The sequence below is a fragment of the Condylostylus longicornis genome, unplaced genomic scaffold, assembly GCF_029603195.1.
Source record: "Condylostylus longicornis isolate FDR11 unplaced genomic scaffold, ASM2960319v2 ptg000144l, whole genome shotgun sequence".
Lineage (NCBI taxonomy): Eukaryota > Metazoa > Arthropoda > Insecta > Diptera > Dolichopodidae > Condylostylus > Condylostylus longicornis.
The window spans coordinates 715,840-735,397 of NW_026578112.1; the positions used below are offsets into that span (position 1 = coordinate 715,840).

The window sequence follows — 19,558 nt, forward strand, 5'->3', positions numbered from 1 at the left end:
TGATCAAACATCTATTGAAGTTGTATAGCAGCTATCACAAGCAATTTTTCTTTAGCGCGAAATTTATATACAATACAGTTTGAATAAGTTCTGAAATAATGCCAAATAACTTTTGAAATTGTGTGACAATTATCATATAAGCGCTCTTGATATCAAGAGAGCTTTTACCGAAAATAGTGGCTATTTGTTTATACAAAATTGATAATGTTTAAATAGATTTAGAATTCGATGCTGATCAAAAATATACACTTATTTCCAAATCTCAGATTTCTTAGCACTATAAGCTGTAAAGCAAATTTATAATACCCTTCGAATAGATTCGTACGGGTTAAAAGAATAATAACAACAAATTTTGATAAAAAGAAGAGAGAAAAGTCTTGTCTTGTCACTTGTAGAAAATTAAACTACATATATAATAAATTTTAACAATAACAAAAAAGAGTAAAGAGAAACTAATAAAATATGAGGTCGTTCAAGGCAATTAAATAAAATTTCCTTAGGAGAGACTACAATACAAATGATAATAATAAAAAAAAATATTTTAAATAAAAATAATTATAAAAAAAATTTTTTTTTTGTTGAAAATTTTCTTATCAATAATAATTAATACATTTTGTATGTTATAATTAAGTACATACATACATGACATATCTACATATTTAAGTATATAAAAAATATTATTTATTTTCCCCTTTTGACTCTTTCATTATATGAGATTTGATTGATGAAAATGATTATATTTTATAAAATTATGATAATTTAAATATTAAAATAGAATTTATTATGTAAAAAAAAAATTTTTTTTGCCATTGAACATATGCGATGATAATTAAAAAGAAAATAATTTATTACTTATAAAAAATGAAAACAAATGTAAAAATTCTTCACAATTAATGTGTCTTTGGAATTTTACTGAAGTGATATTAGAAAAATTAATTATAGCAATAAAAATTGAAATAAAAACAAATTTTGTTAGATAAATTAATATTTTGAAATTAAAATAAAAAGTAAATATTTTGAAAATATTGTTCCGAATAACCAAAACAATATTAAATTGTTCGATTTAGAGAAGAGTTTCGCTTAATATGGGTGTAAGAAAGGGGTGTCGGATCATAAAAATAAGTATTAACAAATTTCTCAATGGTCAAAATAGTAAATATATTAAAATTACCTGTACTTAAGCATACAATATATTATAACTCGCCTTATTTAATGAAAACGTGTTCTAGATTCTTGAAATGTCTAATCACTAGAGACATCTTGTGTTAAACTTTCATATATTTTAAATCCCAGACTGAAAAGTTATTTAATGAAGAAAATTATATGTTTAAGCTCAATTCTTGAACTAACGTTGCATAATTTTAAATAGTCAATTCTGAATTCTCACATACCAAATTCTGAAATATACTCGTAATTCAAAAAGATTGATTGAGTTTCAATTATATAATCGCAATAAAATTTAAAAAAATTTAAAAAAAATCTTTAAAAATGTGATTTTCGGCTTTCGATATAATTTCTTCATAATTGAAATCTTTCGAATTCTTTCTTTAAATAATTTTAATTAAAAAGTAAGAGAATATTCCTTACAAAATTTTGATAGTATAACATAAACTAATTTTACTGCAAAATTTTATTAAACTACAAATAATTTATCCCTAATTAACTCGAAAATTATCTTAAATGATACTGTCACACAATTTCGTATAAGAAAAATAGATTACTATCTATACCTATTATTTCAGTTTATGTATAATTCTATTTACAGTACAACTTCAATATTTCTGGTTTAATATCTGAAATTCATCTTAATTAAACTATTGAAAATAAAAATATATAAGTAAATAATTTTCAAGAAAATCTACTTTTTTTTTGGCAAACTTTTATATTTTGATGACAATGAAATTTAAAAAAATTGTATGTATGTCATTTTCACTATATAATTTTTTTTTTGCACAATTGCATTTTACATATTAAAATATTAATTCTAATGTACAATAATGGTATTGTATTTTACAAACATAGGCGCCATAAAAATTAAAGAATTTTCATTTCATAAAATTTTTCATATACTTATTTGCCAAATGGCCAAATTCTTGAAAATCTTGCGTAATTCTATTTACTTACATATAGGTATTAGGTATTCTGTATAAATACACAAATACAATAACACTATTGAAAAAAAAATTCATTAAATATTCTAAATATTGTAGAAAATATAAATTAACAATATTTATAACGTAATTAATTTTAAATTAAAGTTTATATAGTTAGTTCACCTATAGAGAGAGCTTAAAAGCTATACCAAATTTTTTTTTTTTGTTAAAGTTGATCTTGCCAAATTCGTTTTATTCGATATTATTCGTACATATGCCCCTACATATCATATACATATTGGTATATGTTAAAGTTCACATTATATATTGTATGTATGTATGTACATACATATCTTTCAATATAAATTAATACGGAACGGAACCCAAATATCTTGTATTTGTATTTAATTAAACTCCTACAAAAAAAAAAAACAAAAAAACAATTTTATAGTTATATAATTTACTAAAATATGGCATACATACTTACTTACATATACATAAATACATACCCTGGTATTATAAATTTAGTGAAACTGGTTTAAGTATATAAGAGCATTGTGTTTGCTTATTCAATAGCAATGTTTTCCAATTTTTCTCAATAATACTTGTACCTACATATATTATAACATTCAAAAGAGATTTTGAAAAAAAAAAAAATATTTATTTTAGTTTTCTCTATTTTCATTTTTTATTTTTTTTTTCTACATTTAACAGACATACGAATTTTTTGTATATTTAAGCATAAATATAAACTTTTTCTTTTATTCCAACTAATGTCGTGCCTAGTGAATAAATATTTTCTGTTTGCTTTATATTGTGCATATTTCTAAATAAACACGTGTGTACATACATAAACAATTTTCGAAAAAAGGTTATTGACTTTATTATACACATGTTATATTATAATCGAAAGAAAATATAGCGGCGACATAACAGTTACCAATCCCCCGTATAAAAACTTGGACTAGTTTTTGAATTTTATTTTGTTTGTAACTGTGTAAAGTTATATGCAAACATACATACTGTATACATATATAAAATATTTGCTAACAAAAATACAAGTTTTGATAAAATAGATTTAAGTTTTCTATATTTTATTTAATTCTGATAATATTTATGTATAATTTAGTCATACCTGTCACAAGTAATAGTATATAAAAAATAATTTTATATAATTTATAAGGAATTCTAAACGAATTGTCAAATCAGTAAGAAAATTTTGTGCTGGATTTTAAATTATTTCTCGATCTTTTAAAATGAAACATAATCAATCAAATAAATGCTCCTACTCACTCAAACGAGCAATGAAAACATTGGTAAATCAACACTGTCTCTTTTAAAAAAATCGAAATTGAGCAAATTGCTTCTTACAAGTTTTTAAATTCTTCAAGCTAATCTCGTTCACTTTACGGAAACGAAATTTTCTAAATCAGTTTTATATTTAAGGGTTTTACTGTCTTTATTATAATTTGCAATACGTATGCATATAAATTACATAACTATGAAATTCATGTGCGACTGCAGATTTTTAAAACATTGTTGACCGGGCGGTTTTTTTTTTTGTACCATTTAAAATTTTCTTTATAATCATAAAGTCATAAAAGAATTTTTTGCTTATTAAAATTTTAAAAAATCTACATAAACACAATTTGCATTTTTAAATTAAAAAAAAAAACACATGGTATGCACACATATATACATAAGTATATATTAATTCGTAATTAAGTCAAATTAGAAGCTTATTATCATTATTATTACGCTACATTAGCATTCGAATTTATTATACCTAGTGTCTTATAGATAAATCTTTAATTGCCAATGTATAACCACTGATATTGTAGAAGAGCACTCATACATGTTATATTAATTATATATATATGAATATATATGCATGTACACACTTATGTTTCTTCTGATAGGTCCATAAGAAAACTAATTTATCAATGATGTATGCAAAAGTTAATAAAGAATAAAAATTGTTTTAAAATATAAATTATTGCTACCAATTGCATTCAGCTACCAATTCAGGAAAATTTATAAAAATTGAAAATATGCAAATATGTTATATGTAGCTACACACGAATGTATGTATATCCATAAATAGATCTTGATTATAAACACTTAATATGTTTGTATTTTTGATTTTATAGGTCTATTAAAATAATATATATAAAAACATAGAATCTATCTTTAGCATGACCCTTAGTAGCGAGCAACGTACTATTTAAAATGTAAATATGTATGTATGCCGATTATAAAATTATAATCTGATACATGTTTGTTAGTTGTTATGTTAATTATTATTGGTAAAATATACATACATACATATATAAATATGTTTATAATGTCTTTTAATCGAGCGGGAAGTTATAATAAAAATATTTTAGTTAGACAACTTTTTTCTTGAATATTGAACAAGAAAATTTATAATGTTGGTGTATAAATTGAGTATTAAAATTATAAATTTAAATGTATATTATGTATGTATGTATTATTGTAATAATGAGAGTTTTGATAAATAATTTAATATGAGCTAAAATATTTAGAATAAAAATTCATAGCGCAAGAAACTGATCAAAGTTGCTTTATATGTAAATACGTATTATGTATGTATATATGAATAATTTCCGAGTTAATTTCCATGTACTATTTACATAGATCATGCCCTTACAGAATATAGTCATTGCTTTTCGAAAAATAAAAGATTGTGTATTTTACAGAATGCATTCATTTCTTATTTGTAAAACAATGGGCTATAATTATAATGTTATATATGCCAATACTTACAGATATATATGTATGTACATAATACCATGTACATATAAACCAAATTTCTAACTAAAATTTATGAACCAAATTTATTCCACTTTAATTTCATTCAAAACATGTTTTTATTATAATTTACAATTTTTAATACCCTTAATGTTTGTTTATAAAAAAAATAATCGACATACTCGTAAGTATTCATGTACCAAAATTAGGTGATTACTTACGTAAAGAAATTCTTAATGAATAAATTTAATGTCTACATTAATTTTTAATATTTAATAATATTTAAATAAAATGGCGTTATTTGAAGAATTAACACCTATCTAAATAAATTGATCTTAAATTAGTTTTCTATAAATATTTAACTTTTCTTTATCAATTAAAATAATTCAGATTGAAAGTATATCTAATATACAAAATGATATACATACATATTTCTATTAAGTACATAACCTACAACATTTTTCTAAAATTTTGAGCTAATTTACTCGTATTTTGGCTTATGTTTACGTAAATCGATTATCACAGCTAACATATGTTTATGAGTATATTTATCTACATACTTACGTTACGTACGTATATAATTCGTAATTGTTAAGCTTGAGTTCAATTTGCAAAATCGCTGATTTAAATTATGATATCGTATTGTTTTTACGTGATTACGATTAGAATCAATGTTTTTAATATTTTCATTTGCTCTCCATTTAAAAGTCTATAACATTCTGAACATACTTTTACATGTTTTGCCATCTACTGGAATAGATGTGCGTAATTACTTGTTCGTTTGTATTACTAACTTGTATTATAATTTAACTAGCATAATGTTAAATTAAAATATGTTTTATAAAACTGTTAAGCTCCATAAGTGCATACAGCCTTAACTATGTAATATACCTAAACATATGTATGTATGTACGTATTCACTCATTAAAATAAGTATGTATAAAATAAACATTATATGCTCGATTGTACGTAAACACAAACATTTCCATATTGTGTGTTATTTTTTTTTACATTTTCTTTTACATTCTTCCAATTCTCTGTGCCTGTTTAGCTATTTAACATTCACCACTTATTTAAATAACTAAACGTCAACATTTTTTTTTTTTCAAAAAACAATCAAAACAAAAAAAAGGCCGAACAAGAAATAATTTTTAAAAGAGAATAAAGTCAAAAACAAAATTTCAAAATACATAAAAGAAAAAAATATGAGAAAAAAATTATCGTCACCACACTACACCATTCACCAGGCAATATCCAAAAGCTATGTTTTCATTCAACTTCAGTTCAGTCAAGCTAAAGCTTTTATTCCGGCTGTGTGTGATGTAAAGTAGATTTCCAATTTTTTTTTTTTTAAGTATTCATAAAAATTTTATTCATTGCTATTTTGTCTTGCACAAATATTCCAAGCAAAGTTCTTGTATTATTACATAGGTCGACAGTGTTTTAATTAGTGTTTTCAAAATATGAAAAAATTGTAGAAAAAAAAATTAAATGTTTTTTTTTTGCAATAAAATCAATTTCAGTGTTATATAAAATATTTGTTTATAATAGAAAATTAAAAGAATTTTCATGAAATACAAAAATCTAGTGAAAATAAAACAAATATGAATTGTCATCTGACACTAAAATAGGAAAGAAACAAGAAAAAGAAAAGGACAAAATCAGTGTGAAAATATTTTTTTCATCCATATTAACCCTACTACTATCTAGGGAAAAAAAGTATATATACATAATATACATACATATATATGTTAGTACATAAATTTTATGGAAATGTCAAAAAAAGAGCTTTTTTTATACATTTATGAAAGTTCTACAAACAATTTAATTTCACGTCAACAAAAATCTATATGAGATAGCTATGTAAAATAATAATATATATATATGTTATACATATAAACATTCTTCTGCACACATATACAAAATTATTTATTGTGTTGAAATTTTTTGACACATCGCACAAATAAAAGCTTTTTAATTTTTTTTGTTTTGTGTTGACTTAAATAAAAATAAATATAACCGTTTCGTTTCATCGTGGTGAATTATTGAAAATATAAACAAATAAAAAAGCTCAACCGGTGAAAATAATCATTTGTTTACTATTTTTTTTTTTGTATTTGTACATAACAAATTTTGTGAAGTTAAATAATAATTAAGTAAATAGAAAAATTTTTTTTTATATTAAAATTTTAGTTAATGTTCATATGTAAAATAAATTTAATAAATAAAAAATATAAGCATTATAAAATTTAATAATTAAATTGAAACACAATGTGGCCTGTTTATGCATTTATATTATTTATTGTTGGTGGATTACTTAGTAGAAAACTATTAAGAAAATTTTATATACATTATGGTCATTTAATATTACCGAGATGGTTGATGGTATCAGCATCAACTTCAGCACCAAAAAGCCGTCCATCAACACCACCAATTGCAACAGATAGTGAAAGTGTTGAAAAATTATTAGATGTTGCTGGTGAAATGCAAGAAACGGTGAGTAATTCAATGCGCAAAAAAAAAAAAAAAAGAAAATGTAATTTCTTATGGATTTTCTAAGGGTGGAAAAACTGCAAGGTTGTCTCATTCCAGAAAACTTTATTGTTATTATTATTTTTTACTTATGGAAAATTTTTGTTCTTATTTTAATTATTATTTAGTCCTGTTATTACTTTATGAACAAATAATATAACTGCAATGGAAACTCCATGTAGTTTTATATAACACTTACATACTTATATGTATGTACATATATACTAGCTATTTTCCAAAATACAATATATGTAGGAACATATTCTCATTTTAACAATTAAACATTTTTGAATGAATAATAAATGCATACGTAATATTTTACGTAGCATTTGCACAGATGAAATTTTTTTTAGTAAATAATTATGAAAGTTCCGGGGAAAATAAAATTTAACTATAGGAATGAATTTGGAACGTAATATAAAATTTTTGTTCAAAAAACGGCAAAAAATAAAATTTGTAAAGGTTGTTCTTTAACAAAGAGCATGAGTTGACAACTCGTCGTAATTTTTATAGATGTTTAGCAAATATGATTCGATATAATGCAAATAAAACCATTCCTTTACTTATATCGTATTTAATAGAATTATTATAATTCAGTAATTCTATCTATCATTGTTTTCATTTTCATTCTTAATATTTTAAGAATTAATATTTTGCTATGGCTGCCGAAGAAAATTCATTACCCTTTGACGATCTTGTTCGTATTTGTCGTAATAGCAAATAATTCTTTTTTTATTTAAATAAGAATTTATGCAAATTTTTCTTAAAAAAAATACTTGTATAAAATATTATAGATGTTAACAACTGACATTGTGCAATTTTTATTTTGCAGTACGTAGGTATTTACTTAGGTAGGTACTTACTTTAAAAATGAACATAAGGTTAAATTAAAACATAGAATATCTACAGAACTATTAAAGCAACGAGTGCGTATCTAATGTGAATGTAAAGTTAAAGATTTTTCAGTCTTTGAATAAGTGGAACGAGGTTTCTTTAAAAAAAAATTAAAAAATTTAAAATATTTTTTATTCTAATTTATGATTTTTTACAAATTTTGATCTTATTAATGAAAATTTTTGCCCTTGTTAGTAATTAAAAATTTATGATAAAAATTATTTACTAAAATCAATTCTACAAGGAAGCCTTAAAATACTAAATAAGTTGCTACGTGCCTAGTACCTACTTACCTATTTAAATGTTAATTAGAAATGTTCTCGATAAATGTAAACCTTATTTGCCATTGTTATAATTAATATTGTTGTATTTCACTTGGCCTTAATTATTAAACAAATTTTTTCATTTTTAATAACAAAACAATATTTATATATTAGGTAGGTAGGTACCCACTTATTAGTGAGGAAGTTTTATTAATATTATGTGAGTGTTAATGTGGAATGCCTTTGCATTAATACAGAAGTAACTAACTAAATTTCCAATTTTAATAACTACCCACTTCTAGTGACATACTCGTATAAGACAAGAAACTTACTTATCGTAAACATTAAAAATTTACGTTTTCTGGGTATGCATTTCAGTACTTAATTGCAAACAAGTAAAGTAAATAAATACCTAGCAATATTACCAATTTAAAAAAATTGGGTAATTAATTTTTATTCCAATAATTTTGTGTTATTTCAATTAAAAGTTAATATTTAAGTATTGTGAAAATTTGTACTTATTCGTGGAAATAAATTTTTTTTTATTCTTGCATTTTCTTCTGGTTTTTGGTATTAAAAATATTGCAAAATTTATGTAACATGATAACTACTAACTATTACAGTTATATTTGGATTCAAATCAAGCAATCTAGAGCTTGATAAAAATATCGCTAGATCAAATTTCAGGTTTTTTTTTAAAGTTATATGACAGTTAAATTAAGTGATTATTAAGAAAACTTTTTAATTCAGGTAAATTATTTAATTAGGTATTGAGTTTTATAAAGTAATTTGTGGTTTTTTAGGAATGTGTGCTTACTGAGATTACTCAATTGCTTTACAGCTAAATTTCTAATAGTATGTGCTAAATTAAAAGAACAAGTTAAATTCGAACACAAAGGCAAAAAAATTTTTTTTGCAAAATTAATTTTTTTTCAACTACGAGTATAACTAATTAAATTTAAGTACCTAATTAATTTGCATAAAAATGGAATCGTGTTCTTTGAATTGGAATATCTTGCAATAATTGAAAATTAAGACTTTTGTTCTAATAAGTACATTTGATGTTTAGAATTTTTAAACTTTTAACTAAGTATTTGAGATTCTATAAACATAAAATTTTTATTTTTCGGTCACTTAACTTTTTTTCCTGGTTCATTTATTAAAAAAAAATTAGAATTTTAAATATTTATCCATTTAAAATATATCTTAAACCAATACTTACTTACCTACATATATTATTGAATTATTTTTTTTATAACAAAGTAAGTATAGTTAGAGCTTTTTATATGACACTTAATTAGAATGACGTGATTTATACTCAAATATTGCGATTCCAAAACAAAATCATAATAAATTTATGCAGAGTAAATAGTAAATAGTGATCACTATAAAATCGTTAATTGTGATTTATATTTTGACATTAAAATTTTGACAAGCTCTCGTATAATATGCAATTACTTGTACATACTTGCATACAAACTATCATTGATTAAGCTTAGTTATTTATATATTTCTAATTTAAATTTTATTTTAAAAATTCCTTGAAAATTTGTTAATTTTTTTTTTTTTTATAAGTAAGTAAGTAATGAATTTTATTCATACTACTATTATACTGTGATTATTTTGCTTTCGAAATTTTCTACCAGGGTTATAATTCTCATAAATCATGTTAGAATTTTATTAAATCACATAATATTTTTCTATTTTTTGTTCATTTATTTTATTATATTACTTAAAATACACAACATTTAGGTATGTGGAAATAATGAAGCCTTAAAAGAAAAATAAACTGTCTGCGATGTGAGAATTTGTCGCATATTAGGTGAAACAAATTGTCAAAGAATAAAATAAATAACAGAGAATAAAGAATAAATTATTGATAAAATAAAAATAGAGAAAAGCTTTATAAGTAATATGTAAGTTTATTTACATACTTTGATACAATCAATTATATTGTACGATTTTTAGCCGAAATGTACTTATAAGTATATGTATAATATATACTTAATATGCTTATTGATATATGTGCCAGTGTACCAATAATACTCATACAGGGTGTTTATACTCATGTACTTATATAAAATTTTACAATTATGTTATTACTAAAATTGATTTAGGTACATACAGTTTTTTTCGTTTTTTTTAAAAGTGTCAGTGAATTTTATTTAATTATCGGTTAGACCTCTTAAAAGTATATTTCACTTGTGTAGAACCACAATTTGCAAATTGTTCAGGAGGGCAAATATAAGATCGAAATCATTCGAAATTTAATTTCTATTTAAATTCTCGTGAAATAGTTTTAAAGCAATAAAAAGCAATTGTGCTAGTTTTACATGACAATTTTATGGCCGCATAATCATATTACGTACAAATCATTTTCAAGCCAAGCTACTTACTCAAAGTACTTTAATGAGGTATTAAGTCTCGCCTAAAATTTTTTTTTGAGCGAATTGAACCGAGATAAGCTCTGCTCCAAACAGGCGATATGCAGTCGTTTTCTATACTTATTTTTATAATAATTTAATTTGCATTTTAGTAGTACTTGAGTGAATACTAAAATAGTATACTCTATTAGTATACACTCAAGTGTATACTAAAATAGTATCTACTTAAGTACTAAAACAAAACCAAAAAAGCTAACGCAATATTTTTAATTCGTGTACATTCGAAGACTTAAGAAAACACCCTGTAAATGTTTACACCTAATATACTTATGCACCACAACCATTTATAACCTGTTGTATTTTTATAGCGTTCATTAAACGCAAATTAAAAAGCATATCGTGATAGATAGAGCATTTGTGCTTCTATTTAAAAAAAAAATTTTTGTTTTGTGCTTTTACTATGACTGTTAATTTAATAATAGCATAGACAAACTCTCATATGTTTTAATTATTTTTTAAATGTTGAAATTTATAATCGTATATTTTCTGATGCCGTTTATTTCTGACGTTATTTGTATTTTGTTTTTTTTTTTTCCAATATTACTTTTCTTTTCAACAGATATACACCTGCAATTTTAGTTGTTGTAACAAAAAAAATAACAAAAAAACAACAAAATAAAAGTTTTAGAAACTTTTTTGTTTATTTTTATTTTGTGCCATTGTGGTGACTCGCTCGTTGATCCTATATTTGATTAATTTTCTGCAATTATTGTTAGTATGAATTTTCATATTGTAGAGAGCAGACGCGTTTCAAAAAAAAAAAATAAATTAAAATTTAAAAAAAAATCTCAATTTTATCTTAATATTTTCATTAATTGAATTTTTTTTTTGTATTTTCTCAAGTGCTTTATATAGTACAAAAGTACTATAAAAAGAACAAGAAAAAAATATTTTTAAATTAAATATTTTAAAAAAATAATGTAGATATTTTAAAATTAATATGACATTTATTAATTTTTAATTAATTGTGTGTACAATTTTATCCAAAATTACTTCCAAATACTTAAATATTTAAGATAATAATTAATTTACAATTACTCACAAACACATAAGTATAGTACATATACAATAAAATTAATTGATTAAAGTTAAAAAATAAATAAATATTGTGATTAATCATATTTATTTAAATATAAATTTTAAAATAAACTTTTTGAAAAACGAAAAGAAGTAAATAAACAAAAATGTGCGAACTAATATCATCATTCATTGAACATGAGGTATGTAAATATATATACTTACATTAATTTAAATTCATAAATTATGGCTATATTAGTACTTAATCTCAGTTATTTGATGTTCTTTTAATTTTTGAACATATTATAATTGCCATTCACTTTCTTTTTCCTAAAATACCACAAAAGATAATTAAGATTCAAGGTTTTTATAATTTGAATTTAAATTAATTAATTCAAATAATAAAAATGTCGAGACCAACTTTGTATTTTAATTTCCGGGTTAGCTTTAGAAGCGATTCAAATTTTAATATGAAAATATTAGTTTTATTGATTATTCAAAATTTTTGTATTAAAAAATGTTATTTAATTAATTAAAATTTTCAAATATTATTGTTAATATTGCAATATTAAGATTATTAGTTCTTAATTGTGTTGTATGACCATCAAAGAACCGAAAAGGTATGTTTTCAAAATTCCTGTTATTATTTGTTTTGCTATAGTTCTCAGAATTAACTATTTTAATCCAATTGAATGAATGAATTCTCAATCAAAAGTTTGAAAATTTCACAACTTCAAATACTTATTTTTTATAACCCTATATTAAATTTAAGTAATTACGGAAATAAATTAAAGCATATTTAGATATTGAAACTCGGTCAAAATATTAAAGTTTTTTGAATAATCAAATAAAATATTTCTACCTATTTTTTCCTACCTATTAATTTTATTTGCTTAACTATATAATTAATAATGAAAAGTATGTACATACATACATGATTAAATGGGTAATTAAGTAATAAAAAAAAAATTGTTGACATTAAAATCGTGTTTTCAAAATAAAAATACGTTTTAATTATTAATTATTGTTATGAAAAAAAATTTTTTTTTAAATATTGTAAGTATGTATGTATGTTTATGAATATTTTATATAAATATCAGAGAAATTTCCATATATGTAGATATTTTATAGAAAGAGTTTTGCCTCTTATAACCTCACCTTCCTTTTGTATTTAAAAGATTAAATAAAGTAATAGTTAATATTTTCTCTCAACAATCTCCACTGAATTCTTTTACTACTATTAAATCAATATTACTTGTAGTACTTATAGAAAACTACATATAATTTTATGATCATTATCAAAAACAAATACAATCACAAGGCCATTTTTATTAAATCAAAAATCGTACAATACCTATAATTTTTCAGATTCAATTCAAATATGAATGCTCCCGGTATAATTAATATACGTACAGTTATTTTATTTTAATTTATTACAGTTATTTTAACATATTACTCATAGGCAAAGCAATTTTTTTGTTTAGATTTTTTATTTTATTTGAATTACTTATATTGTTATACTTATACTTTTATATATGAAAAATGTTATACACACTGTATTGTTGTTCTGGCTCATCTTTTTCGTTTCGTCATGCATATTTAAATTACATACATATGTATATGTACTTCTACTTAGGAAATTCCTGTTAAAAATCATGAAAAATAGTAGTACAATTAAAATGGTTCTAAATAGTTAGTTTAAATACTTATATAGTAAAAAAAAAATTTTTTTTAGAATATTGTAAGTACTATACTTTTTGGATATTTAGTCAGATTTTAATTCTCATAAGCATTAAAGTTAAGCATACAATATCTTTTGATATTTAATTATAGTACCTATAATTTACCTATAGGTAGTACCTATAATTTAGGATGTCAAGATAATTTCAAAAAAATCTTGATTTCGCAGTTCCAAAAAGGGTGAAACCAACACTTTATAAATGCTCAATGCATCTTAGTCAAAGAATTTTAATTGAATATAACAATGTATTATTTATATAAGTAAGTATAGCATATACATACATACATATAGTATGGTTTTATGAATTAAACTAAAGCACTCGAAGCCTCCAAAAAAACTAAAATATATTGTGACTATTACAAATATTATTATTGTATTTACTTACTCTTTAAAAAATTTTTGTTAAAATATCATGTACTAAGTACGAAGGATATACGAAAGGTTACGAAAAATTTCTATTTCACAACATTAATTAAGTATTTAAATATTCTCACTAGCATACAAATAATATTATAGTCTTTTTTTTTCTAAATTTGATACTTGACAAAATATGCGTTATCAGTCAGTGTAATAATTGTACTACAAATGTATATACATATCTATGAACTTAATCACTTATATACAAAAATATTAGAGTTTGCCGATTAAAATAGTGTCGCGGATTTATTTTTATTATAGGTAATAAATTTTGTATAAAAACACTTTTTTTTTCGTTGTTTGGTAAAAATTATTATTTTATAACCCTTACCCCTCGCCAAGGTCTTATATATAAATTCGACTATATTTTAAATAAATCTTAATATTAATTAGAACAAAAGTGAAAATTTTGTCGTGTGTCACTGTGACAAAGGCTAATTTAAAAATATAACATTTTTTTGTTGTTTTTCTTTTATTGAGTGAGTATATGAGTGAAATTGCATTTAATTTTTCTTGCACGAATTGATGGTCTTACATTTTATTTAAGTAGCATTCCGATATTTAGATTACTCAATACTAACATGATTATATGTATATTATTGAATAACCAAATGTGAACTCAAAGTAAAATGTCATTCGCTCTAAAACCCTTGAATAAAATAAAATAATTGCAACTATATGAAATAAATTTAAAAAAATAAATCTGATGTGGCCAGCACATAATTGTCCGTGTAATGTATTTCACAATATTATAATATTAACACTATTACACTAAAAATTTATACCTCTAAGTACTATATTATAGTTTTGCAAAAAGAATAGTACTAAAGGATAAAAGTGTTTTATTTTAACAAATCCTTAATTTTATGATGATTGTTAACGTTAGGTATAAAATTTTATTTAAAATACTTCTAAGAATGTAAAACAGAACCTGTACTATAATTCATGTTTATATACGAGTAGTCTCATTTTCTTTATTTAAAAGTTTATTCGATCAACAACTTAATTAAACCAAAGCATTCGACATCTCCAATTCTACTATTACACATTTTCTGCATAAAAAAGTTTAGTATTTAAAATTTGAAGCTAATCAACTTATTATTGGACTCAATCTACCTAAATCTAAGTATAACATTAGAAATATAAAATCCTCACATCTAAAAAATTTAAACATTTTAAATTTAGTACCATTACAATACCATTCTTATAGTCTTACTGCATACAATGCTTTCAGTAAGCAAAACATAAATAGATCGCAATAAAAATGTATGAAAATTGTTACGGTTTCATTACATATTCTGCAGTTACACAAGTATTATGGGTTCATTTTGTAATAAATAAGTGCTTAAAAATCAATTTTGCAATGTAATGAAACTAAAATAGTGTTCCGATTACATAGTTTCGAAATATAAATAAAATGCCTATAATAAAATAATATGCTTAAGAATCAGTTTTTAGTATGTATTCTGAATATTTCAATGTATCTTGTGTTCCGATAGTAAATCGTCGACATAACTGTAATAACACGTAACATACATACAATCTGTATGCTTACATATATGTTACCCGTTGTATTTCAGTTTTGCCGATGTCAAATTTTTCTTAATTATTTCAAAATCTGTTATAATAAAATTATTTTATTATAACAGATTATGAACAAATGATTTTTCCAAAATGTTATGATTCAAATTTTTATTTTATTATTTTATTTAATATTTTCACTTTTTATTCTTTTGAACTTTTAGCATCATTAAAAAATAATTAAGATTTTTGACAATATTTTCTCACCTGTCTACGATTTAAATTATTATAAAAAAATTTTTTTTTTGAGTCATCTCAATTTCTATTAAAGATTATAATAGAAATAATCCTCTTTAATTCAATGAAAATTTAAAGTAATGAAAGTAATAAGTTTTTTTAAGTCAAGTCATTGTTAATAATAAAAAAAATGTGTGTACTTACTTGATTGTAGTAAAAATAAAATAATGAAATATTATTTTTGTTATATAAAAATGAGATTTTCTAAAATTTTATTTTTAAATCATTTGCAAGAGTGAAATTCAGGTCATTGACAATAATTATTAGTACGTTACTAGATAAATAACTAGAAACTGTACCAACAACTAAAAATTATTCCAAAATATTCGACCTATTCAGAATTTGACAATTGTATTTTGCAGTAATTTCCCATAATTATTTTAATTATATTTATTCAATGATATCAGAATTCAAAGAAAAATGTATAATCAAAAAATATTTAAATAATAATATTAAAATTTACTTAGTATTTAATTGCTTATTTTAAATATGAAATAAGTCATGTGAAACTTAAATTGATGTTCAAAAAATTAAAACACACAATTGTCACTTAAATGTCTAATATTTCATTCATGTGCTATAAAAACGTTTTTAAATTTTAATAAATCCCAAAATTTCAATTTATTTCGTCACCAAATTTGTTATGCTCGTGTAGTTAAGTGAAAAAAAGTTTACTGATATTCAATATGCTCTCTTGTAACTATAGTTACAATAATTCTGAGGTTTCTTATACTTTTTCACTAACCACTATTGATTGAATAAGAATTATATTAAAAAAATTTTAAAATTTAAAATTAGAAATGAAAATGATATCAAAATTAATTATGAAATTTTGTAAATTAATAAATATGTAGTAGAATTACTTGCTTAAGTACACTAAAAATAGTCTTGTAATATAATCTTTTTCATAGTTATTAAATAATTTATACTTAATCTAGATTATTAAATTTCAGCTTGAATTTTTGATTGTTTCAAATTTTCTAATAAAAAATGATCTTAATTTTAATAATTTTTATTTAATTACTTTATTTTTTCTGGAAAATTTTACGTAATTGAAAAGTATTAAGGTATTTGAATAAATATTTTCTGAAAAAATTATGAAATTTTAGAAATGCTTCTATGTTTTTAATACAGATATTAAGTATACTCTAAAATTATATTTTTTTGTCATCTAAATTATGCGTGAGTCAATAAATTAAAAATTTTATTGTTAAAAATTTTAATTATTAATTTATTGTCACACGAATTAATTAACACTTTTTAACTTGTTATCTCAGAAATTCTCGATATTTAGGAGAAATCGTAACATTTGCATAGAAAGATTTTTTAATTTTAAAAATTCACATTAACAAAAATGATTCATTTTTGGTATAATTTTGTCAAATTGTGAAATTGTTTTACTTTTAATAAAATTATATTGGGGCGTAGTTTGTCACTTTAATCGAGTAATTATAGTATCAGTATGATCAATTTTCTGTATTGAGACTATAAAGTTAATTTTTAATATAAAATTCGTTGTTTTTACGTAGTTCCCTTACTTTTTAATTTAGATTAATTTCTTATTTTTTATATAATAAACCCAACATATGACATATTGAGTTTTGACAGTTAATTTGATATAACTACAACTTTTGAAATGCGAACATAATTATGTAATATTAATTTAAAAACAGATAAAAGTCGATTATCTGCAGCGAAATTTCAAAATTCGTGTAGAGTACACATAATATAAATGGGCCTGTTCAAGCGAAACTGTCGTCGGCGGGGAAACAGCCTGAATTATATTTTTTCGCTGGCGGTTTTTTTTTTTGACATTATCTGATTCCGTGTAATGTGTGACATTATATGCAAATTACTGTACGGTTGATTTTCCATTCCGTTCTTGTTCTATGTTGACCACCGTCCGACGTTACCGTTCTGGTTATGTTTTTACAATTAAGTATGTTCTTTTGAGACCGTGAGGTAAACTAAAAAACATATTCTCACTCTCTCAAATTTTATCTCCTATTCCTATTACTTAAAAATGAACAGTAAGAAGATACCTGACATAATGAACTGAAAACCAATAGCGACATCTACATATATTATATTGGTGAAAGTGATGTATTTTGAAATACATCGAATTAATTTGTTAAAAAACATGTAAACTGTTAGAATAACCAATCATTTTGAATTTTCTTCTCTAAATAGAATAAAAAATGTCTTAAGTACAATTACGTTACTTCAACAATATTTAAACAGCATCATCGAAAATGTTACAGAAAACGTTAAAATTGTTGAAAGAAGAATTGAAATTTTTTTTTTAATTGTGATCAAATTTTTGAAAAATTTGAATAAAATAATTTTTTTAAAACCTTAAGTACTTATTTAAATTCAAAATTTTATAACATTTGAATAAATAATAAATTTTACTTTTATTTAAGTGTGTAATGTTATATGTATACTTACTTCTTTACACACTCACTACTTACCTGTTTAAATGCAAACTTAAATATTGTACTACAAGTAGATACTAATAAGTCAACCTAATTGAATTAACCTGGTTTTAAGTCACCATTGTGACTTACTGTCTGTATAAATATTTTATATATGTATGATAAATTTTACCAATTACGTTCACATATCGAAAAGAAATAATCAAACACGTAATATACTAGTTATAATATGTATAAATACCTAATATTTGCTGTTACTTATAATATCGTCTCAAATTGGATTATTCATTTTTATTATATTTAGGGCATTCCACTAAAGAGTTATTGTTCGCTTGTACGTAAAATTATTTCAATATAAAAAATTATATTTTAATTTAACAAGAGGTATAATATTTTTCCGTAAATTCTATTTGATGTTGTATGAGTAATTAAGTATGTGAATTTATATACATACATACATATATGTTTAACTACAATTTATAAACGTGCAATTTATTGGTTCGCGTTCGATTGTAATACATGATTACTCAAAAAATATTCATTTTAGATATTTGTGTACTTTCTTATTTTATAAGTAAAGCGTAAAAAGAATTCTGAAAAATTAAACCATGCGCATTATTATTAGGTGTCAAAATTGACCAATGAACGTAAAATAATTTAATTATTCAACTAATTTAATTGAATTAAAAAATATTTAGGTTAAGTAGTAGATATTTCTTTGAAAATGTGTGCTATGTAAAGTATTTTCAGTATTAATAACCTTGTTAAACATAAATGAAGAAGTTGGGAAAGGGGTTGGTCGCGTAAAATCCATCTTTATTGTATATGTACCTATGTTTGTTATTAGATTTATGAGTAACTTGAGTTATACCAGACGATAATTGTGTTTTTTTTTTTATTTATATTTTTATTATAATTTTATATTTTAAAGGGTTTCTTATTTTTATGGTACGCTAATTTTATATTTACCTTCGTTATTTTTGAGTTTTTTTAACGTTTTTACTTTTCTATATTAGTTATTTATTTATGCTGTTTGCAAAATAAACAAAAAAATTTGCAAAAAAATGTTAAAAAAGAAATCTAAAAATTTAAATAGTTTAAAATATTAAATTACAAGGCTACATTTTCAAAA

The 19,558-nt window shown here is 22.4% G+C and overlaps 1 protein-coding gene across 17 annotated transcripts in view; it reads left to right on the forward strand.

The window, feature by feature from the left end:
- The window catches only part of LOC129615681 (TLD domain-containing protein 2), a 112,964-nt gene that overhangs the window by 86,737 nt on the left and 6,669 nt on the right, over nt 1-19,558 (forward strand). Inside the window, exon 1 of one of the 17 annotated variants that reach the window (XM_055531024.1) lies at nt 7,129-7,361. The exons of 15 other annotated variants lie outside the window; for them this stretch is intronic. In XM_055531024.1, the coding sequence (XP_055386999.1) occupies nt 7,137-7,361 (225 nt within the window). In that variant the 5' untranslated portion in view covers nt 7,129-7,136. Of the gene's footprint in view, nt 1-7,128; nt 7,362-12,022; nt 12,219-19,558 lie in introns of those variants that run through there. One more of the 17 variants, XM_055531027.1, reaches the window with a different exon arrangement.